Source organism: Phragmites australis, chromosome 20 (genome assembly GCF_958298935.1).
Source record: "Phragmites australis chromosome 20, lpPhrAust1.1, whole genome shotgun sequence".
Classification (NCBI taxonomy): domain Eukaryota; kingdom Viridiplantae; phylum Streptophyta; class Magnoliopsida; order Poales; family Poaceae; genus Phragmites; species Phragmites australis.
This window is the reverse complement of record NC_084940.1, coordinates 9,412,846-9,435,881: the sequence shown is the minus strand read 5'-3', so window position 1 is coordinate 9,435,881 and position 23,036 is coordinate 9,412,846. Positions and strand designations below refer to the sequence as shown.

At 48.0% G+C, this 23,036-nt stretch overlaps 1 protein-coding gene across 1 annotated transcript; it reads right to left on the bottom strand.

Annotated features, from left to right (window-relative positions):
- Positions 1-1,527: 1,527 nt before the first annotated feature.
- LOC133902499 (uncharacterized) lies at positions 1,528-6,445 on the bottom strand. Its single transcript, XM_062344109.1, has 5 exons — positions 5,737-6,445; positions 3,284-5,619; positions 2,464-2,874; positions 2,134-2,363; positions 1,528-2,034 (listed from the first exon to the last, which is right to left on the bottom strand). The coding sequence occupies exons 1-5, from the start codon at positions 5,898-5,900 to the stop codon at positions 1,783-1,785; spliced, it is 3,393 nt and encodes a 1,130-aa protein (XP_062200093.1). The 5' UTR covers positions 5,901-6,445; the 3' UTR covers positions 1,528-1,782.
- Between the last annotated feature and the right edge of the window lie 16,591 nt (positions 6,446-23,036).

The following is a 23,036-nucleotide window of genomic DNA, read 5'->3' as shown; positions in this document are numbered from 1 at the left end:
TCAGTAGAGCAGAACGGGCATCAACGGCATGGTCCATGCGGCGACTGACGTGTGATGCTGGAGCACATGCAGGCGGGCGCTTGACCACAGCAGCCCAACCACAGCACTTGACCAGGCGCTCGACCATAGCACCCGACCACCTGACCAGATAAACAGTACTTCCGACCAAATGAACAGTACTTCAGATTAGATAAACAGTATCCAACCAGTGAACAGTAGCCGTGACCATGATCAGACGATACGGGAAAATATTCGAATCAGAAATATAGTTAAATTGAAGAAGGCCGAAGTGCAATAAAGGATATTTGGTAGATATATAAAAATTTACATAGTTGAATAGGAAAGATGTGTTAGTTATAAAAAATTTGGATTTATGTGTTATAGTCGAATCATATCTATAAGTCTTATTCGGTTTGAATTAGGAGTCTTAATCTTGTATGGCTAAGATCTACCGTCCTTTAAATATGAGAGGGTCATAGACGATTAAAATATCTAACCATCGATCAAATACCAATATGCATCTACTATTTTTCTACATAGCTCATGTAGTCTTGTTCTCATTCCTTTTCCTACTGCTACTTGTTCTTGATCTCAATGATTAAGGACAAACTGTCGGTTGACCGTGTCCTGACAGGGTCCCTCCCGGGTGAGATTTGCCCGTGAAGATCTGTTGCCGTAGTGTTAGACTGGGTTTTTCAGTGCTACTTGTCAAGTTAGTTATCCTTTACCCGTTGCTCGTAAATCGGTTTCTTATTGTCACGAAACTGCAATAGTTATCTCCGTTACTGAATGCCCTGCATATGATGCTACGGATTACAAAGATACTAATATATTGATTCCCGGCGCCACAAATAAAGACAAATCCAGCCCCGCAAGCAGCCACGAGGCGTTCTTGGTGTCCCCCTCTTCATCGCCCCCAGCTTCATCATTGCTGCGCCCCGTACCACCACACCGAACGCCGCCTGCCTGGATCCGAACGCCGCCGCCTGCTCGCGCTGGTGCGCCTCTGTTAAGGTTGCCGCCCCAGGATCTAGCTGGTACTGCCGTCTACTGTTCAGCCTACTCAGCTGCATCTCATTTCCATCAGCTTTCAGTTATGAGATGTTTGTTTCTGGGTCCAGTGTGCAGTGTTTGCACTTAGTACTTGGGTTGTTAGGATCAGCCAGCGAGGTGCCCGGCCATTACATGCCTCATGTGGCGAACAAAGGGCACGAGAACTGCTCGTGCAGAGGTCAGGAATGACAGTGCAGTTAAATCGCGGTGCAGCCTTGCACTGCAATCGGGATGGACCAGTAGTGCAACCCTGTGAAAACTGAATGTGCGACTCGCTGTTGTTTGTTAGAGTGCAGTCCTTGCTGGTTATTTTCTTTGTACTGCAGAATCAGCAAATATATGGAGAAGTGGAGAGCAGTTCATTCAGAAGAGGCAATATGTACATTATGATGGCCAATTTCAGTTAGGGTCTGTTTGGAATGCAAGGTTTTCACGGGAATTTCATAGGAAACAATGCAATTCCTGCAAGAAATCTGGAAAAAATTTCCCGCGTTCCATAACGGCCCTTGAGGCGATTATTACTGTGTAACTTCTAGGTAATGTATTGAGTCATGGACTCTATGACTCGTGACCTGTTTATCAAGTTACAATTATAATTACCGACCTGTGTAAAGAACTGAACTGCTAAAAGATTTTTAAAAAAAACTACAACCCGTGGATTACATGGTGATTGGTGTAGATGTTTTATGGAGGAAAAAAGAACAAAATTAAAATCATATATGTACTCTCTCAGCAGGGAAACAACAAAAATGAAGCCTCCCTGTGGATCTTCCTATCTACTAGTATGATCTTGTCAAGCTTTGCCTTGCACCACTGCAGCTGATCGCTGGTGATCCTCGGCATCCGCAGCACCCGTGCCACGAGTCGCATATCGACCTGCGAGAAGAAGAGGTTCTGGTTCGATCTGTCCTCCTTGGGCTTCTTGAACTTCTTTACAATGCAGTTCCCGGTCCGGAGGAGGTCCTTGAGCCTCTTCTCTTTCTGCACACGTTTCAGACTTCACAGCGTCATGCAACTAGTACTTTACCAGTGGCACTGCAGCAAATCATCTCTTTTACCAGCAATGTGTTGCAAACTTACCTTCTGTAGCGCGGCATGGATATGCGCCATTAGATCATGGTCTAAAGGGTCCTGAAGCTCAACGTGAGTTCCTGACAAGCCCTTGAGCACCGATGTCGTCTCGACCTTGTCGGCCTTGATGAACTCCCACAGAATGTGCATCGCCTCCTCCATGATGTCCTCCAGCTCCTCGCTGGTTATGACATAGTTCCCCTTGCGCTGATCCTCCATCCTGTCCTTCAAGCTGTCCTCTGCAACACAAAACACATTGAGACAGTGTTTTCATTGATAAATTCAGATGTAAAATGGACTGGCAAAATTTTCAGCTCTGAAGTCTGAACTGATGCGAACCTTTTATCACGGGTACTTGCAAGAGATTGCGAAGGACGCATCGGTTGTTGATGTAGTTTGGCAACCTTGGGCCCTTGAATGATTCATCCTCGACGAACCTCTGCACCACAACCTGAAACTGCTGGAACTCTCCGGCCACCTGGTTGTACTGATGGCTGTGGTAAGGGTCGGACTCCGGCAGATCACGGGCCTGCTCATACTGCCACCGGAGGAACTCCCATGACAGGCACATCTGGCCGACGTACACCGTCTCCAGGTCGTACCGGAGCTCCTTAAGAAACCGCTCCGACGGGTCCTCGGGAGATCTCCGACGCGACGACCGGAAATTGTGTGACAGGATGGATGTCACCGTCGGCGACAAGGATTTCAGAGAGTTGGTGGACTGCTGAGGCCCTCTAAGCTGTAGGAAATCTGCATCCAAAATCAATACAGCGCCATATCAGTGCCTTAAGAAGCTGCCATTTCTTGGAGCATGTTTAGTTGAAGAAAATAATTGCTAGGTAAAGCAAGATGAAGCTTCACCAGTCCTGAACTAACTTTAAAAAATGTAGATTCGGCACTTAATTGTTACAAAAAGTTGCAGCAGTGTGAATCTTGACTAGCATTTCAGACTTTCAGTACTCCTTTAGCTATCCTAAAGAAATGCAATTTTTCTTTTGTTAAAGTGCAACTCTTGATTCTTACCTCTGAGTTAAACAGGTAAATCAATAAAAATAGCTTTGCAATTTCACCCAACTAAATGAAGTACGAAAAGCACCGGCATCAGAGATAAGTCAAGGTAAATAAATTAATAAACTATCAAATGACAAATTAAGCATACCTATTGCATACATCTTCTGGTAGCACAATATGTCAAACTTCCTCATCCTCTCCCTGTAACTCTTGTAGAACTTGTTTAGCTCGTCCATTGGGTCTTCACGAAGGAACTTGGCGTCGATCCTCCACGGCTTGAGGTCCTCCATTGGCGCCTTTGGTGTCTCGGACTCCTCCAGGATCGTCGGCAGCCCGATCGACCGCACCTTCTTCAGCTCAAGCTTCAGCTGCTCTATCAGGTCCTGGTGCTCCCACAGCGACTCCAACTCGTCCTCCTCCTCCTCTGTCAAATCTTTCCACTTGACTTCTGGATCCTCCCCCTCATCATCATACACCTTCACCTTCCCGGTGACCGAAATGTAATCAGCATTGTCTAAACGATTATGTGTGGTGGCTTGTTCTTCATCTTCTTTGGTCTCTGAAATGTTCTTGGCGTCAGAAACTAGTCCAAATGGATGGTCAGTTGCAGTGAATTCTTGCTCTGGAGTCTCTGGAATGCTCTTATCATCAGAAACTACTGCATGTGACTGATCATTTGTAGTACTGAAAGTCACTTTCTTCTCATAAGAAATAAGTTCGTTTGAATGATAATTTGTGGCCACAAATTCTTCCTCTGATGGAACCAGGCCTCCCTTATCAGCATAAACCACTGCGGATGGTTGATCATTTCTACTAACGATCTCTTTCCAAACATCAGAAATAAGTTCATGCGAGTGACCAATCGTACCGACAAATCCTATCTCCGGAGGCTCTGGCCTTCTCTTGTCATCAAAAACTATTTCATATGACTGATCGCTTTCACTGGCAGTTTCTCTCCCGTCGTTGGGACTGTGCTGAAGTGAATGATCAACCGTACCGACAAATTCCTTCTCTGATGGTTCTGGGCTTCTCCTAGCATCAGGACCAGCAACTTGATTTGAGGAAACAGCTAATCCTCTCTCAGAGGCTGCCTCTGGACTTCTCTTATCATCAGAAACTACTTCACCCGAGTCATCGTTTACAGTGATGGTTTCCTTCTCTGAATGATCCATACTGTTGTCAGCAACAGGAGCAGCATCATTCACCGGCGCCAGTGCTACCTTCTTGCCGCCCGACGAGTGATCGTCGTCGCTCATGTCAACGCTCCCCTCATCTTCCGCTGTGCTCTTCTCCTCGGCCTCTTCAGCTTCTCTTGTTACCTTCAACTCGTCCTCTTTGTACTCGACGTCCGGCGAAGGGCTGCGAGACCACGTGTCCTCAGGGTACTTGACAGAGCCATCTGGGATGCTGTCCGGCGAGCCCTGGCCGACCGAGCCCGGCGACACCGTGGTCGCTGAGTCCTGAAAAGACTGCTCCAGTTTGGCCACCTCATCATCCAGGGCTTCTATGGCCTTGAGCACATTGACCTTGTAACTCTTGAGGCGGCCTGCGTTGTGCGCGGTCGCCGGGAAGTCCTTCTCCGAGAGGAACCAGTCGCTGTCGGAGTCGACTACGAGCTCCTTCACCGAGTACCCGTCGCTGGCGCTAGACTCGGAGTCGGACTCGCCGAAGCCAGAGAACTCCGACGCGAAGCTCATCCGCCCGCCGACGCTGCTGCCTTTGGACGCGACGGACGGGGAGCTCGCCGGCTTCCGGCTCTGCGACGGCGTCCTCTTCCCGGACGACGCCACGCTCTCGCACACGTCGGGATCGTTCGCCAGCCGGAAGCCTTTCTCCGTCAGGAAGCCGCAGCTGCGGGGGGCGATGTTGACCACTCTTCGCTCCTCGGGCTGCGCCGGCGGCAGCGGCACGAAGGACTCCTGGACGCGCACCGTCATGGCCTCCGGCTCCTTGACGAACCCCCGGAAGTCGCCCTCCGTCAAGAACCGGTAGTTGCGCGTGGTCGCGACGACCTTCGATGGTGCTGCCTCCACAACATCTCTCCTCTGCTCTTCTACCTGTTCTTCCGGTATCAGCTCTGTTTCCTCTGCTTCCTCATGTTCGTGCTTCGCCGCCGAACCCATGGGAAGTGATGGTTCCTTCTGTTCCTCTTGCTCTTGTTCTTCCTCGTATTTCGCTGGTATTTCTCTCGAAACCACCGCCGTCTCTCGCTGAATTTCCGAAATTTCGGGTATCTGATGCCGAAACTTGAAGCTGAGGCTCGACGCGGGCGAAGGCGCAGCCGGCTCAGCCGGCGTGCCGGCGTCGACGCGATTGAACGGAGCCATACCCTCGAGGAAATCCTCCTCGGTCGCCTGCACGAAGCTGAAACTGCGCATCATCTCCAGAATCCGGTCATCGCCCCTGTCCGCCTCCTCCCTCTCCTCGCCGGCGGCGATTCCGCCGCGCCGCGCCTTCTTCTTAGCCCCCCTCTCCTCATCGCTCCTGCCAAGACCAACAAACACCAAGGAAAAAAGACCCATCACTCCATCAGTCGGTCGTATCAAAGAAGATGCCAATCAACACGATCGATCAGAATTCATGGAAGTTTCGTATTTTTACCTGGAGGAGATGAGCACGGAGGCGATGTGGATCGCGGCGACGAGCGCGACGGTGAGGAGCCAGAAGAAGAGGGGCGAGAAGGAGTAGCCCACCAAGGAGCGGACGAGTCCATGCGAGGCGCTGACTGTTGCGGCGCTCACACCCGCACCACCTCCGGCGTCCATGGGTGGACACGCGACCAGACACCCGCCCGCTGGCTAATCCACCTTCGGAGCCAAACACACCATGGCAGACAGCCAGGTACGTAGAGGCAGGGCTACCGATCCTACACCTCCTCCGCTTTCTACACCATGGTCGCGGCAGCTGCGCAAGAGGCGAAGAAAGCAACGTGCCACCAATCGTACCCAGCTGTGGAGACGGGCGGAGGAGGACGAAAGATCGTGGAGGGCGACTGGCTCGGATGGGGCAGCTGCGACGGCGAGCGGGGCAGAGGCGTGGCCGTGACGTGGCTTGCGGTTCAAAAGAAAGACCGCGTCCCGCTACAGGGTCGCACCTACACTTGACATGACCACGAGACGTGCGCCGCCGCCGAACCACTCCGCAAACGAGATGCGCGCCCCCGCCGAACCACTCCCGGCTCACGAAGGCGGAGGCGGAGACACGAGAACCCCTGGCGCCAGCCGGGAGGGTTCAGGTTGCCCCCGCGGCTGCGCGCGCGGCACCGGAAAGGGGAGATCGCGGCGGGTGGGGCGTCCGCTTCGCGTGCGACCAGGTGTCGCGCGGGTGTTAGGTTAATGTGGAGGCTGACTCGGCAAAATAACATCTCTGATCTGACCAGGTGCCATCCTACTCCTCCCGCGTGGGACATATAGGTTATTTCGTGTGTTTATCCTAGGTCTGTTTAAAAATCAAGTTGGATCGGATTTCGGGTCAGACTTCAAAAAGTTTGACATAATATCCATAGGCCCGAGTCTGGCCCAAGCTTGAACTCGGTCATGCTGTGTTGCTAAGTTTGAACTCGGTCTGACATTAAATTTTTTCAGGTTGGTTTTGGGTTTTTGGGTCGGGTCGGGGTTTTCGAGTTTTAAGCCTGTTTTTACGTCCGGCTCGGTCCAGATGAAACTGTGGGTCTATATTTTTGAAGTCTGAGCTCGACTCGTGCATTGGTCAGATCGGATCAAGTTGGGTTAGGTTTCTCAGATCGGATTGCTCATGAACAGGCTTTATCTCCCTCATCTGATATTTATCCACCCGTTAATTCTCTTATATACTCTTTTTTTCATCTATCCTCCGGCACGAATCTTAATATAAATAAACAGTCCTAATAATTTATTTATTTTTTCATCTATCTTCCGATACCAATCTTAACCTAAATAAATCCTGGTGGAACTTTTTTGCTCCCCTTTCATACCCCCGGCTGGTTCTAATATTCTTTCCTTGGACGATATTTTGGTAGCTTTGCACGGCAGGAGAAATGGACTCGGCGACGGTGCTTCTGTGCCTAAAAGCAAAAGGCATATATTGTAGTCGACTTGACTTGTACTTATATTCCGTGGCCATTGAACATGTTGATCTCAATTGAGTCCACCTCAGGTGCCAATATGCTTGATAAACTATATGGAAGGAACTGAATTTTCTACCGCTTAAAACTTCCGATGATAACGGGGTATTACTAACATAAGGGTTGGATATTTTAGTATGGCATCATTGGTTGCCTTTTCTTACCGGGTGATAGCATTGGCACCTTCCATTACGGGCATTTTATTATGATTTGCTTGTCTTATATATAGTTCAGATTCTTTCTCATGATAACGGCCTCATCAAATGCGTGTGCGATATGGTATTCGCTTCTTTTTATGATGCATCCGTGTGGATTTGGAAAAGAATGCTATGGAATTCACTCATGCTTGTTTTAGGTCCCTATAAAGTCGGCGATCTGAGTCAATGCGTAAACACACAGATTATCCTTCTTCCCTAACCTTGGTGTTCCGCTCGTTGTGCTCAAGAATGTGTGCCCCATATTCGTCCGAAAAAGGAATATGTGCCCCATATTACGTGACTCGGATTCATGTTAATTCTTTTAAAGGATCTCTTTGTACCCAGAATCGCTAAAACACGTGAATAGAAAAAACGTACTATTGAATTGCTCTGGCACTTCAAAATCTTATAGGAAAGAACAAATGATAGTTTCATAAGAAATGTATGGACCTCATGCTTGTTTCCCTCCAAACATCTTTATAGAATAGCCCATCTATTATCTTAATATTTGAGGACAATAAGGAGCCACCACATTCACTCTTAATACCACAAAATTACCATACTAATCTATAAAAAGAATAAAATTTAGATCACTCATTTTTATGATAATATAACGGTCTAGATTAAAGAAAAGAATTCATATCAAATATGATTAATAAATAGTTAAATTCAGAATTAAAAAATATGAAAAATTAGTGGTTTGATTTTCATACAAATTAGGAAGCAAAATACCTAAACAAAGAGTCCAAGTAAAATACAATTAACCAATAGTTAATATTCAGAATAAAAAATAATAAAATTAATAGCTCAATTTTCATATGGATTTTGAAGCAAAATGTCTAAATAAAGAGTCCATGTAAAATAAAAAAGAAAATAATATGCACCATTGATTGTTATGATAATCTAACAGTCTATATTAAATCAAAGAGTCCATATCAAATACAATTAATACATATTGGGGGGAAAATAAACCAGCCTGAGGATAATTGTTGAAGATCACCATCCAGGTCCCTCCGGAGCCTTGATCTTCGAACCCTCTGTTAAAAGTTCGATCTCCGATGTCACCATATCCTTTCACATCACCCTTTCGCACCTACGAAGCCTCCCCTTGGCTCTGCCGGCTCGACCTCCCGAAGCCTCCCAAAACTCGATCTCCCGAAGCTTCGGAGGAAGCCTCAGTCCTCCGAAGCTTCGGCCTCCCGAAACCCCGGCCCTCCGGGGTCCCGCTTCTCAAAGCCTTCACATCTTGGTTCTATGCCTCCCAAGGCCCCCGCCTCGGGCTAATCGGGCCTACTTCCCAAAGGCAGCAGGGTGAGTCAGCAGGCCTTAGAAAAGATCTGCAGAAAGGGGAGTGCCGGTCGTGATTTTCCTGCAAGAAAGTGACCGACATTAAAGGTCTAGATTAATGGACACCACTCTAACACCCTGGCGTGATGAAGGCTATCCTGACAGCCCTGACAGTGCGGCGCCGGGCTGCAATCGGCGACCGGCTCACCCCCTTCAAGGGTTAGGCACCACAATAATTACCACGGTGGATATTTATCTCCCGATAGGATAGAAGGTAGTTATCCAGGATAAGCCCAGTAATTTGGCCGGATCCCGGATATTTGTACAAAATGATAACTTGTATGCCAAGCTACGTATGACCTTATAAATAGGAGGCCCTGGTCCTCTGGGCAAAAAAGAACACGGAGGAAAAGAACAAGCATCACAGCGAACGCTGTGATACTCCTCCTAGAGGGATACATTTTTCTATCGTCAATATATTCGTGGTGATTATTCTTCTCAAACTTTGTCTCCAAGCTTGAATCTTTTCCTTAGAAGAAACTCTCGCCATACTTGCTGGGGCAAGACGAACTCTTGCCCCAACAGCGCGCCGTCCGTGGGAACTCGAACACAGAAGTGCTAAGAGAGGTAGGAATCCACCAGGAAAACCACCAAAGGATTAGCTAAAACCGCCATACCCACCATTGCAAGCATGCAACCATATGCATGGCTGCCTCAGCCGTACGCACTGTATGCATGCTCTAGCCCCGCCGCCGTATGGGACGGCGTTCCTCCGACCTTGGCCAACTCAGAATCCTGGGTCGATATAGAAACTCCAGACGGCACGGAGGCCTTCCAGCCTCTGCACGACGAAGACCTCACCACCTCAGGAGAGGATGTGGCTAAAGCCACGGTCAAGCAGGCCGCCTTTGAATGGTTCTAGGCGGTCCAACCCAGGAGTGCTCCCACCTAGACTTGGTCCCCAAGTATCCCCTTTGACCACACCTGGGATACCCCGAGCGAGCTAACATCTTTGGAAAGTCTGTCCACCCAACGCCCTCCTTGGGCCCCTCAGGCGAAAGAGGGTTCCAAGGAGACGGAGGGCTCCGGGGCGTGTGGACCCCACCAGCACCTTCGACGCCTCCCTCGCAACGCCAACCGCGCGCAGGGAACCCCAAGCCCACCTCGTCCGGTGAGACATAGTTAGAACCACTTCGGCTCCAAAAGTCGGTTCATCGGGCAGCCTCGATGGTCTCCCAAAAGGGAAGGTGACCCTGGGGAAACCACATGCTCCGAGACACACTGCCTTCGTCACTACCAACCCTACTACCAACGGTACCACATCCAGCAACGAGAACTGAGTCAGGGACACGCCGTCACCAGGCTCCAGATGGAATACCTCTGGAGCCGGGCAGTGGCTAAGGGCCGAGGGGGTCGCGGACCGCCTCTCCCGACTAGCCTTCGACTATGCCTCCAACATGCCATCGCCAGGCTCCAGACGGAATACCCTCGGAGCCGGGCAGTGGCTAAGGGCCGAGGGGGTCGCGGACCGCCTCTCCCGCCTAACCTTCGGCTTCGCCTCCAACACGCTATCGCTAGGCTCCGGACAGAATACCTCTGGAGCCGGGCAGCGGCTAAGGGCTGAGGGGGTCGCGGACCGCCTCTCCCGCCTAACCTTCGGCTTCGCCTCCAACACGCCGTCGCCAAGCTCAGGACAAAATACCTCCTGGGCCGGACGATGGCTAAAGGCTGAGGGGGTCAAGCACCGCCTCTCCCAGCCTAGCCACCGACTTCGAGGTCACAAAGCCTCACAATAGAGGCCTTATTCCTACAAAGGTACACCCACTGTTAACTACCAAGTAGTTTACCTAGTGATTCATCTTTCATACGGCAAGGTTAGATTCTGTTGGAGGCCTCCAACCTTACTGCTAGGAGTCCTTTTTCAATAGATAGCCACTAGGTAGAAGCAGTAGAACTTAAGTTACATTCTCACTTAGCACGAACAATTATATTAATTAGCTATGTTTTATGCTACAAATAGCTTCTTATTGCCAACAGTAGACTGCAAAACTTAGCTAGTATAACTATGCAAAAAAAACCCTACACTCCCGCAGACGCATTGTGCCTAGGTCACATGGGGGGCGGGTCTGCCCAGGTTTCCTAGAAGGCATTGTGCAGCCTTAGAAGTGTAGTTGCCATGTATCAAGGAATTTCCTTGATAGACCGTATTGCGGCACCACCCGTAGGACATCTTCGGGGTGCCGTGATAAGGCCACGTACTGTGGACGTAGCATGCCTAGGTCAACTGGAAGACAGATCTGCCTAGATTTCCTGAAAGGCATTGCGTAGTCTAGGTAGACAGTGAGGCCCACACGCTGCGGGCGCCGCTTATGCCTCGGTCACCTGCAAGGTAGATTATGCCCAGGGTGCCCTGGAAGGCATTTGCATAGCCTCAGGTGTCGAAGCCACACCTCGGGGGATGTCCCCAGTAGCGGAGTTGCGGTGCTCCGAGGAATGCTATCGCAAGGAATCCTCATTGCACGACATGTCTACACACCACGGACGTAGCATGCCTAGGTCACCTAGAAGGCAAGACTGCCTAGGTTTCCTGAAAAATATTGTGTACCTCGATAGTGTGTAGATGCCGGTTATCAAGGGACTTCTTTGGTAATGTAGTTGCAGCGCCCCCGAGGAATTTCTCCGGAGGCGTAGTGTGTGGACGCCGCATATCAGGGGACTGCCCTGATGTGAGGATGCGGTGCTCTGAGAAATACTATCGCAAAGAATCCTCTCTACACGACATGCTTATATATTGCAGGGGTCGCTTATGCCTAGATCACCTGTAAAGTAGATTATGCCCAGGGTGCCCTGGAAGGCATTGCATAGCTTTGGTCGTATAAATGCCACGCGCCAGGGCACATCCTTGGTGGACAGTGTTGCTGTGCACCCCGGGCATTTCCTTGGGACCACGACAAGCCTATACAACGTGGACGTAGCATGCCTAGATCACCTGAAAGGTAAGACTGCCTAGGTTTTCTGGAAGGTATTGCGTAGCTCTAATAGTGTGTAGGACCTTCGGCATTAATACATGCCAAGGAGTCTTACAAAAACCTCCAGCAAAAACGGAGAGTCTTACAAAAACCTTCGGCAAAAACATAGAGTCTTACAAAAACCTCCGCAAAAATGGACAGTCTTACAAAAACCTCCGGCAAAAACAGAGAGTCTTACAAAAACCTCCGACAAAAATGGAGAACTCTACCAAAAACCTCCAGTAAAAATGGAGAACTTTACCAAACCTCTAGCAAAAACGAAGAATCTTACAAAAATCTCTAACAAAAAAGGAGAGTCTTACCAAACCTTCGGCAAAAACGGAGAACTCTACCAAAAACCTCCGATAAAATGGAGAACTTTACCAAACCTCCGGTAAAAACGAAGAGCTTTCCAAAACACCGGTAAAAACGAAGAGCCTTACAAAACCTCCACACAATAGAGGGACTTCCGAAAACCCCCGCGATGGAGATGTTTCTTCGAAAACTCCACCGTGTGAAAAGGTTCTTAAAAGACATAACGGGAAAGGTACTCCGGCATCTTGAAGGCTAACGCCTCAGTGCCGAAGGGGTACGAAACCCGCTGGTCTCAAAAGAGCACCGCACACAAATCAAAGAGGTATAAAGATCCTCCTCCCTATAGGGGAAGGTATGATCACGTGACTCAAACACGTATGGCAAAAGGTAACAACATTACCCTACCATCTCCTTTGAAAACACCTTTTGCATGTTATTTTATGAGGGTTATACTAACATTTAATAAAAGCTCGCGCCTCGTGGCACGGGAAACATAGTGGAAGCCCCAACTATCCATTACAGAGACCGCAAAGCCGGGCAGCAGCTAAGGGTCGAGGGGGTCACAGACTGCCTCTCCCGCCTGGCCTTTGGCTTCGCCTCTGACGCACCATCGCCAGGCTCTAGATGGAATACCTCCGGAGCTGGGCAGCGGCTAAGGGCCAAGGGAGTCGCGGACCGCCTCTCCGGCCTGGCCTTCAGCTTCGCCTCCAACACGCCGTCGCCAGGCTTCAGACGGAATACCTCCAAAGCCGGGCAGCGGCTAAGGATCGAGGGGGTCGCAGACCGCCTCTCCTGCCTGGCCCTCGGCTTCGCCTCCGACACGTCGTCGCCAGGCTCCAGACGGAATACCTCCGGACCCGGGCAGCAGCTAAGGGCTGAGGGGGTCACGGACCACCTCTCCTACCTAACCTTCGACTGCGCCTCTGATACCTCCTCGCCGTCAACCCGGACAGTCGCTAAATAACTCGAAGGGTCAAGGACCACCTCTGGAGTTCATACCAAAAGGTTCCAGAGGGACTTCGTTGAGTCAAAAATCTGGAACAAATTAGGAAGGAGGCCCTACCAGTCCCAGGCCTGAGGAGTACGCAGTAACCAAGAACGAAGAAGTATGGTTTGAAGGCACGAAAGCACGCCCGCATGCGGTCACCCGTTCGAAAGGTCCCCTCGTGTTCCGATACGGAAAGAGACACGACCGTTCCTGAAGATCCATGTTATATTATTAAACAACCAGTACATCTAGGGGATGCAAACTAAAACAACTGTACAGAAATTGCCACGAAGAAGATAGATCCCTACGGAGCAAAATAAGGCGAGAAAGAGTATAAGGTGACTAAGTTCAACCATGACATGGATATATCACGGCGTCACCAAGTACGCCATCCCGGTGACCGCCTTCACCTCCTACGGGTCCCGGCAGGGGCCACACATGGGACGTCGTATACGCCTCATCTGCGGCCTGCCGCTGCGGAAGCCGATATAGTAGCCAGCTCCCGAGCTGTCAGAGGATGCTGAGGAGTTTGAGGAGGTCACCGGCGGGGCCTTCTCCCTCGCCTTCCTGGCCTCCTCTTGCTTCGTCGCTGGGCCCACAGACGCCGGCTCACTCTCCCTTCGCAGGAGATCCCAGTCGATCTACTCGCCATCATCGGAGATATTGATGATCTCGACAGGCATGCCCTCCCCAACTAAAGGTCAGGCCAGAGCGGCGGGCAACTGCCTCCCCTGCAGAGGTGGAAGTAGTTTCGCCTCCAGCGCCTCTATCGACGACTGAAACAGCCCGACTCCCGAAGGAGCCGTCGTGATCATCGATGTCTCCGAGGAGGATGAGGAGGAAGATAATGTCATACTCAAGTCAAGGTTAATTGCTTGCTCATGGGGTTGTGGAGACACCAACCGAGCAACCCCGGCTTTATACCCGGGCCCCGCAGCCACGTAGGTCCGGAAGATGGAGCGGTACGAACATCGCCGTGTCTTTTCGTTGAACACCTGGGGAGGGGGTTGTGGCTATATCCGGTTTCCGAAGTCACGGCCCTCCGGGGTCCTGCTTTCCAAAGCCTTCACCTCCCGGTTTTATGCCTCCCAAGGCCCCTGCCTCGGGCTGATCGGGTCACTTTCCCAAAGGCAGCGGGTTGAGTCAGCAGGCCTTAGGAAAGATTTGCCGGAAGGGGAGCGCCGGTCGTGCTTTGCCTGCAAGGAAGTGACTGATGTTAAAGGCCTAGGCTAATGGACGCCACTCTGACACCCCAGCGTGATGAAGGCTATCTTGACACCCTTGATAGCGCGGCGCTAGGCCGCAATCGGCGACCGGCTCGCCCCCTTAAGGAGGTAGGCACCACGATAATTACTATGGTGGATATTTATCTCCCGATAGGATAAAATGTAGTTATCCGAGATAAGATCCAGTAATTTAACTGGATCCTAAATATTTGTACCAAATTTGACCGGATCCCGGATCCTCCATTCCTTCTAGTTCCAAAGGGGACTTCACTCGTTATAAGTGCCATTATGAGATTGTTTTCTTGTGTGGTTGTACCACAATATGAGATTTTTACACTCAAAATTATAAACACTCATTCTATTTCAAAATACAAGTTGTTCTAGGATTCATATTGAGTTGACCATCGATATATAAACAATCATATAGATTGGCAATATTAAATCTTTTTGTTTTGATCTTCGATATATAAGACATCCGATGAACACAGGATGGTAATTCCTTACACTCCTTCCTTATAGTAATGGATTTAAGAGTTTCCATGTACCTCCATAAATAAAACCAGAGTTCCAATTAACGCCGTTTCGAAGAAATTTGCACGTATTCTTTTTCCGAAAGTAAAATTTGCGAGAATTCCAAACCATCCATACACAACTGTCAGCCACGCAAACCACCGGAAAGCAGCCATTTTTAGTCCACCGGTCACGCACGCAAGACATGGGCGCGGTACACTCTACTCTACTCCATCACGACCAAAAGGCAAATCATCACATGATGCCAAGTCTACGCGCAAAAATCTGCTGAACACCCAGCCTTCCCCGACCCTACTCGTGTTGAAAGCGAGCGGCTCAATTCCAAGCGGTCCCTTAACTGCCTCGCAAACCACTAGATCGGAGCTCCCTCTGATCGGTCCAAAACGCGGAGGGAGGGGGGCTAGCTCCAGCGCGCGGGGCTATGGAAGTGGAGTAGTTCCTCCGAGGTAACTAAGCGAGGTGATTTTGTCGTTAACACGCAAAGTCCATTAAGACCACGGTCCACGATTCCGCGTGTCGGCGTGCGGGCTCGCAACGCGCGCTGCGCAGAGACAGAGCCCGGGTTCAGGCCTCCTGCCCTCCAGTTTCGCGGTAGGAGAAGACGGGCAGCTGCAGGAGTCTTTCGCCTGCTCAATTTCGAGGGAAGTTTTGCTTGTCGAATTGCCTGCACCTGCTCCTGAAGATTTGAACGAAGCATCTGCAAAAAGAAAGTGAATGCAAATGCGTTAGATGCACCAGCACCACCCCATCTCGAGGTGACGCAATTTGATTAATTCGATAAGATTTAGTCACTGACAGAGATTGTTGTATACTGCACACTCCGAGTCTTCGACAACCGGGCCACGACAACGAGAGACCGTTTTTCTCTGGGCCTATTGCACCGAGCTCGAATATTTTTTCCGGCCGCGTCAATTAATCCACAGCAATTTGTACATGTTGAGAAAACGATGCTCTGAACGCCTCATCAGCGAAAGTAAAATCTCACCTTTCATAAGAGGTTGCTTGGGTTAAGCCCAACTCATGGTGAGGTGTTTTCGATGGTGACCGGGAGGAATTAGTGGAGGTGGCCTCACCTTCAAGTCTTCATCTTTTCTCCATGGAAGCCAACTGGTTCTTGGAATCTTGGTGGTTTAGAATGTCCAGTTCTAGAGGAATGACACACCAGGGAGTTGGTTTGCAGTTTCATTTGCGCTTTACCTGTTTGATGGGTCACTCACCCCTGAATGGATATATTAGAACAGATCAGAGCCTTTGTGTGCGTTTCACTCTATTTTAGCCCCTCTGCTGTTGATCTGGACTGGCTTTTGTTTGCATTCTCTCGAGGAATAAGGATGGAAAGTTGCAATATTAGGCGTCAGTCATGATTCATGAATGGGCACAGCTTTGTTGCTGCTAATTTACAGGGGCTTGGCAATAGCTGCTTGATCTTCTCTTCATTCATTTGCAACAACAGTAAAACTTCGTTTTCAGAGGGAGGAAAAAGGATTCCTATCATGGAGTAAAAACCGACAAATTTTTGCCATATAGGAAGGGACAGGGACCGCTGAAAGCGACCAGAAAATTAACAAGCAAAAGAAATGCATGTGGAAAGAGTCTGCATTCAGGAGTCGACGTCAAAATAGACGAAATGCTGTCCCGTTGAGAGGAAAAAAAACTATAAGTAATAATCTTAGACTTAGTCAATGGTGAGATATTTTGTTACTTTCAGACAGACGAAAATCTGTCGAAGCAAACCAAATAGAAACACACACGGTTTTCAACTGTATAAAGTATAAACTCTCGACACTTTTTTCAAGAAACATCAACTTTTTACATTGCGCGTGGAATGCAGTTCAACTACAATTTTTGTGCCAAATTATGCCGATGGCAAGTCAACACCATCAACACCATGTGCCAAAAAATTCCATCAATTGAAGAGCACAACTACAACTATTGTTCCTCCTTTTCCTAACAAAAATGTTGTTGTCCCGAAATCTTCACAATTAATTGGAATCGCACGATTGCCTACATCAACAGTTAATGCACCTACTAATTCGTCTGCTAAAAAAAGATCTCAGAATCATTTCAGAATCGTCATGTTCATGTTGCAACAGATTTATTCGGAGCTGTCCAATCACGCCGGTCCCAGAAATATTATTGTTTTCAGCCCACTTAATTAGGCCATGATTTTGTATAGTCGTTGTGATTTCACGGAAAGAAATAAAATAGTCCAACTCCAACCTCTTGCCGATCTTTTTGGCGCCATTTGTCGATCATGGCAATTTAAGTGGAGTACAGTATCAGCTTCTGCCTGCCTGCGCCCACGTACGCACCAAACCCACAGCTACGTTCAGTTTAGATCAACTCAGATCGGAGCAAAACAAAAGATGATCCTGGATTTCAGAGGCCCCAGCCCCCGATTTGTTGTTGGCTCACATAGTACCGAAATTGGATGGTGAGCACAAGGTTTTCAAGCAGGGCCATGAGTCATGGACTTTCTCAAAAGAAGGTTGGAGTGGCATGTAGCAGCAGCTCTAAGATACGATCGATCTAGGTAGCACGAGGCAGCTGCTACTTTGTGTCTTTTTCCAACTACCAATGCACAAGTGAAAAAGGTCGCTTTGGAGAGCAATGATGCTAATTGCTAAGCAAACATGTGGAGGATCTGAATGTGACAATAGCATATATATGCTGCGAAATCGACACTCTTATTTATTTATTTATTCGCGGGGAACGATAGTCGGTAGTCTGTACTATGACGACGCAGTTCCCGTAGCTTTGCACATTGCACAGAGCAGCAGAAAAGCCGTTGTGCATCAGAGCGTACGTAGGTAGCGACCGGGAAAGGCACGGATCTGCCTCTGCCTGACGTGTTTGAAGGATCCGTGTGATTTGGTTGGTCGCCTGACATATTCTTCGTGGGATGGGAGAGCGACGGCCCCTCTTTTCTTATATGCTAACCAAGGTCAAGGACGCCGCGTATTAATCTAAGCACACAGGGCGCTGGCTGGCGTACGTAAGGTTCGGCGGCCAGAAAGCGGAGGGAAGTGAACTCTCGCCTCCCCGCCGCCGCCGCCGCCGCTGCCGTCGTCGGTCGTCCGTCCAAGTTGGCCGTCCAAGGCCCGGCGGGGAGGCGAGGGAGGGAGACCGAATATTACAGTCCAAAAGAATGGAATAGAACGGGCGATAAGATTACGCGGAGCCGAAAAGTTGAGCCGAAAGGGCAGCGTCGTCGTCCCACGGTGCGCGCGCGAAAAAAAAGGACGGACGACCTGCGTTCTCATCAGCTATTTTGCTTGGCCGTGAGAGGAAAGAGTTTTTCTCATCTAATATTTTTAGAGTGATTTTTTTTAAAGTGATTTTGTGGTTGAATGTGATTTTTAAGGGTAAATTTTATCGGGAAAGTGATTAGGTAAGAGAAGTGAATCAAGGTAAATTAATTTTTTAGTTTTTAGCATCTAATTTATTTTAAAAAATTACTCTGTGAGTTAAAAACTACAAATTTGACAGAGCTTTTATTAATTTTACTTTAAGATCTGATCTAGAACTCTCCTAAACAGGTCCAAGTAGTTGCTAAGGTGACAGCCCATTGATGTTGGTGTGGAATTTGAACACGTAGGACATGACGGGCACAGTTGAAAGGCTGCGAACAGCGGAACACATAGCACGATATATGACCTCAAAACGTACAGATTTTATAGATCAACCGAATTAAATTCTAAACCCTAACTACCTAAAAACTAGCAATGCAAATCGAAATAACCAAAAATACTTGGAGAGATTGGAAGAGATACCTTCCTAGGACTCTTTCCCCTCAAATCCCCTTCGAATCGGGCCCTAAATCGGTGTAGAATGTAGTGGAGGAGGGTGCCGGCGACGTGGGAGTGGTGGCTGGTGCGGGAGAGAAGCTTCGGTGCGGGAGAGAAGGCTGGTCTGCGGCCTGTATACCCTTGTGTCACATCAAAGAAGGTGACGTGACTCCAGTCGCGTCAGCCCCCTTGGCGTGACACAGGGGGACAGATGACCCCGCTTGTAAGGCGCTCTGTCACGCTAGATTGGGTGGCGCGACTGGAGTCGCGCCATACACCCTAGCGCGACTGAGGGCTGCCACGTCGGCACACCCACGTGGCACGGGGCTGGTCGCACGCCAACGTGGCACCCCAGTCACGCCAGGCTCCTTAGCATGACCAAGTAGTGAGTCACGCCAAAACTTTTGACGTGACAAAATGGACTAGTTTATGAAAATTTAGATCCTCACGGGTTATTATTAAAATATTAATATTAAATAGGCTAAAAAATTCATTATTATTAATCACTGAAATATTTACCATTTATTTAGAAGACTAAATGCTACACAAGCTAGCTTGACTGTTTGAGTGGTGGTGGTGGTAAAATAGATTGATTGATTAACACGGGTGATGTTGATTTGCATTGCAAATTTCCACCATCAATGTTGATTTGATTTGCACCATCAATGTTGCTGGTTACTACTTTGCTACTGCCGTAAAAAACTGACATTTGGTATAGCCTTTATTTTCTTTTTTACTTTTGGAGAGCATGAGATGAAAAACATATTATATATATATATACATATATATATATATATATATAGGAAAACTAGTATGTACTCCTGGGTGTATGTACTTCCACCTCTCATATACCACTCATAATTTGCGTATATACTTCTTTTATGTATAAAAAAGAGTATATAGCAAAAATGAAAGGCTAACATTGAATTTTTTTCATACAACTCATATTGGAGTATCTTAGAATTAGTATTAGAGTATACTAAAAATGATAAAAGAGTATAAAATGTTTGTTTAGGTGGTATATTGTATGTAGGAGTACATACTCCTAGGAGTATAGAATAGGTGTCCATATAGGAAAACTAGTATGTACTCCTGGGTGTATGTACTCCCACCTCTCATATACCACTTTTACACGTGTGTTATACTTCTTTTATCACTTTAAATATACTTCATTAGTAATTATAAGATACCACAATACAAATCCCACGAAATTTTTTATGAAATTCCATGATTTTTATCATAATTTGCGTATATACTTCTTTTATGTATAAAAAAGAGTATATAGCAAAAATGAAAGGCTAACATTGAATTTTTTTCATACAACTCATATTGGAGTATCTTAGAATTAGTATTAGAGTATACTAAAAATGATAAAAGAGTATAAAATGTTTGTTTAGGTGGTATATTGTATGTAGGAGTACATACTCCTAGGAGTATAGAATAGGTGTCCTATATATATATATATATATATATATATATATATATATATATATATATATATATATATATATATATATATATATATATATATATATATATATATATATATATATATATATATACTATACAGTTTGTGAGAGCTCTCATATCTCTATCAACATTGATGGTGCTTGCTGAGTATATTCTAGAATTTTTTTACTCATGAAGTATATGTCTAACAGTATATGAGATCTCTATCAACATTGATGGTGCTTGCTGAGTATATGTTTTCCTTTTTTTTTAAGAAATTTTTTTACTCATGAAGTATATGAGATCAGTCTTGTCAGTAACGATGATTTAGCAGACTCATAAAACCTTACGAGCTAGCAACCGAGCTGCAATTTTAGCTCGGTTTGCAAATCTAGCCGAGCCGAGCCTCAGCATGCTTTCACGAGCCCGCTCGTTTCTGGCCCTACTTACATATGGCAGTGACCCCATATGTCAGATGCCATCTTATCATGTTCTTCCTCCCTCTTTTCTGTACCCATCTCCTTGTTCGTCACTGAACCTCTGCAACCCCCCCCCCCCCCCCCGCCCCAAAATCTGAGACAAGGGAGAAGGAAAGGCATGGTGGTGTGGCCCCGGAGACCCGCCGACCCCTCGATCAGCCTCCACGCTGGTCGTGTCGTCCGTCTCGGCGCCCACACCTGTCACAAGCCTGTGTACGCACAGGGCCACCGATAGTGGTTCACGTGCAAGGCCATCGCCAAAAGCAGAAGCTGTCCACCTTGGAGGACGTCAAGGTGCAAATCATGCACTACCTTGCCGGCCAGCCCAACATCTTCGAGCTCAAGGGCACACACGAGGACAAGCAGTCCCTGCACCTCGCCATGGAGCTCTGCACCGGAGGGGAGCTGTTTCATCGGATCTTGGAGATGCGTCATGAGTTAGGAATCAGCCAGAGGCTCACCGGAGCTGGAGGTCTGTGCGTGGCGGCGGTGCTGGCCGGGATAGGGAAAGAAGAGTCTCTCTCAGTGGTTTTTGCGTCAAACCCAAATTGGCCTCGCGGGAGGGCGCGTTGGAGCGAGGTGAGTCTTCCGGAGCGATCTGGGGCCACCTGGGTTCACTAGAGCCTTAGCTCGCGCGACGACGCTCTCGATGGTGCTGAGGAAGACAAGCTCGTCTCACTTAGCGACGACGCTCGAAGTGTTTCCGGAAATGGGGATGGGGGATGCGGCCACATCCACAGTCGCAGTCGACAATGGCGAGGTCGAGCTGGTCAGGGAGGAGGTGCAAAAGCTTGTCCTGCTGGGGATGGCGGTGAGCTCGTGGAGACTCACTGAATTGGCAGAAGAGAGTGAAAAGAGAGGGAGGAAATAAGTGGAGGAAGAAGAAAGATGACAGAGGCTGATGTGTGCACCCGTTCTTATTTTTCCGATTTGGGTTGCCACCTCTTACAGAAAACTAGCTTCCGTGGCAAAAACCAATGCACGGAGTATCTCTAAGATACTTTTAAACCCATCTCTATATTTTTATATATGGAGTTATATTTAAAAGATTTTCTTTTAAATTTCTTGTTCTTCAATACATTCTCTATTAATTGTCTTCTATACTCTAACAAGCTAACGTTTGTCTTTGCATATAGGTCGTAAGCAACCCATCTGACCCATGTGCTACAATACCCTATTCATCTTCCTCCTCCAGTTTCTCACTCCACAACATCAATTTTCTAGACAACAATAATAACTGGCTGATCTACTATGTGGCTCGATGACGACAACAACCTGCATAAAGCTCGAACACAAGCGAGTCACAGAGGCCATCGCATCAAAGAATAGAAAGAACATGGCTCAAAGCCCTCATTGTCTTTGCCGATCCATCCATGACGATGCCAACCTCGTCATCCTTCTCCGTGTGACCCGAAGCCACAGCCCGAAGCCACGCTGCCGCTACCCGAAGCTGCATCGCCCCCTCTGCGCGCTACCCAAAGCCACCTCGTGCTGTCGTCACCCGGTTGACACTGCCATCACGCCGGCTCACAATTGCGTTGCTTTGTTGCACCGTCGGGCCACGCCGGATCCCATCGGCCAAAACAACCGTCGTCACCCTCTCTGTACCAGGCAGATCCGACCCGACCAAGCCCTGCACGCCCCTTGATGATCCACAACCACTTCCCCCAGTCCAAGATCGATTCGTGTTTCTCTCCACGGCGCGGGACGACAGGCAGGCATGCTGGCGTGGGAGGGCGGTACGGGACGATGGGCAGGCATGCTGGCGGGAAAAGACATGCGTGGGATCATGATACCGGATAGGGAGTCGACTCTCCCACTCCAAAAGTAAAGAACGGAAAAGAATGAATATGAGATTGGTAAAAATAGGGAGGCAGATACAGAGTCTGCTGAAGAATAATTTTAGCATATAAATCTTTAAATTTAGCTATAGTGAGTTAAATAAAGAGACTATTAGAGATGCTCTTAGAACCAAATCAGTGCCAAAATCAAAGAAGACATCCGGTTTAGATAACTAATAGAGTAATAATATCTAGTTTGTGGTGGAGGGAGGCAAAATAGAATTCTGCCTATTGATATTGAATAAGGCCGAACTGTAGTCCAGTAGGCCGCATTCCTCGTTTGTTTTCGAGGCATTGCTGCAGAATTGTACGTAGTACATGTGAAGTGTGGTTCGTGAACTGTCCACGTGAAGTGCCCTCAAAAAAGAAAAAAAAAAAGAAACGTCCACGTGAAGTACAATTTTCCTCTAAATCCTCTGAAAAAAAAAACATGTTCCTCTAGAAAACTGTGGTTACAGAGCTGACACGGAAAACACAAAACTGCCTCTTGGTGTTCTCTGGTTTCAGGGGACAAACACGTACAACCGTTGCACGTTGTTAGTTTGTTTTTTAAAAAAGGGAAAATTCTTCTAGGAGTAGTACAATAGGGAAACGGATGCAATGAAGACTAGGCTATCTTGACTAGGCTTCATTAGTTGAAGATACAATTTTATATATTTTTTTAACTCAGATCTTAATATAAATAAAGGA

Excerpts from the sequence above, each read along its gene's own strand:
- LOC133902499 (XM_062344109.1), bottom strand. The coding sequence starts at position 5,900 with ATGGACGCCGGAGGTGGTGCGGGTGTGAGCGCCGCAACAGTCAGCGCC. Across the intron at positions 2,875-3,283 it reads CCAGAAGATGTATGCAATAG|ATTTCCTACAGCTTAGAGGG; the intron begins GTATGCTTAATT and ends TTTTGGATGCAG. Across the intron at positions 2,035-2,133 it reads TCCATGCCGCGCTACAGAAG|AAAGAGAAGAGGCTCAAGGA; the intron begins GTAAGTTTGCAA and ends AAACGTGTGCAG.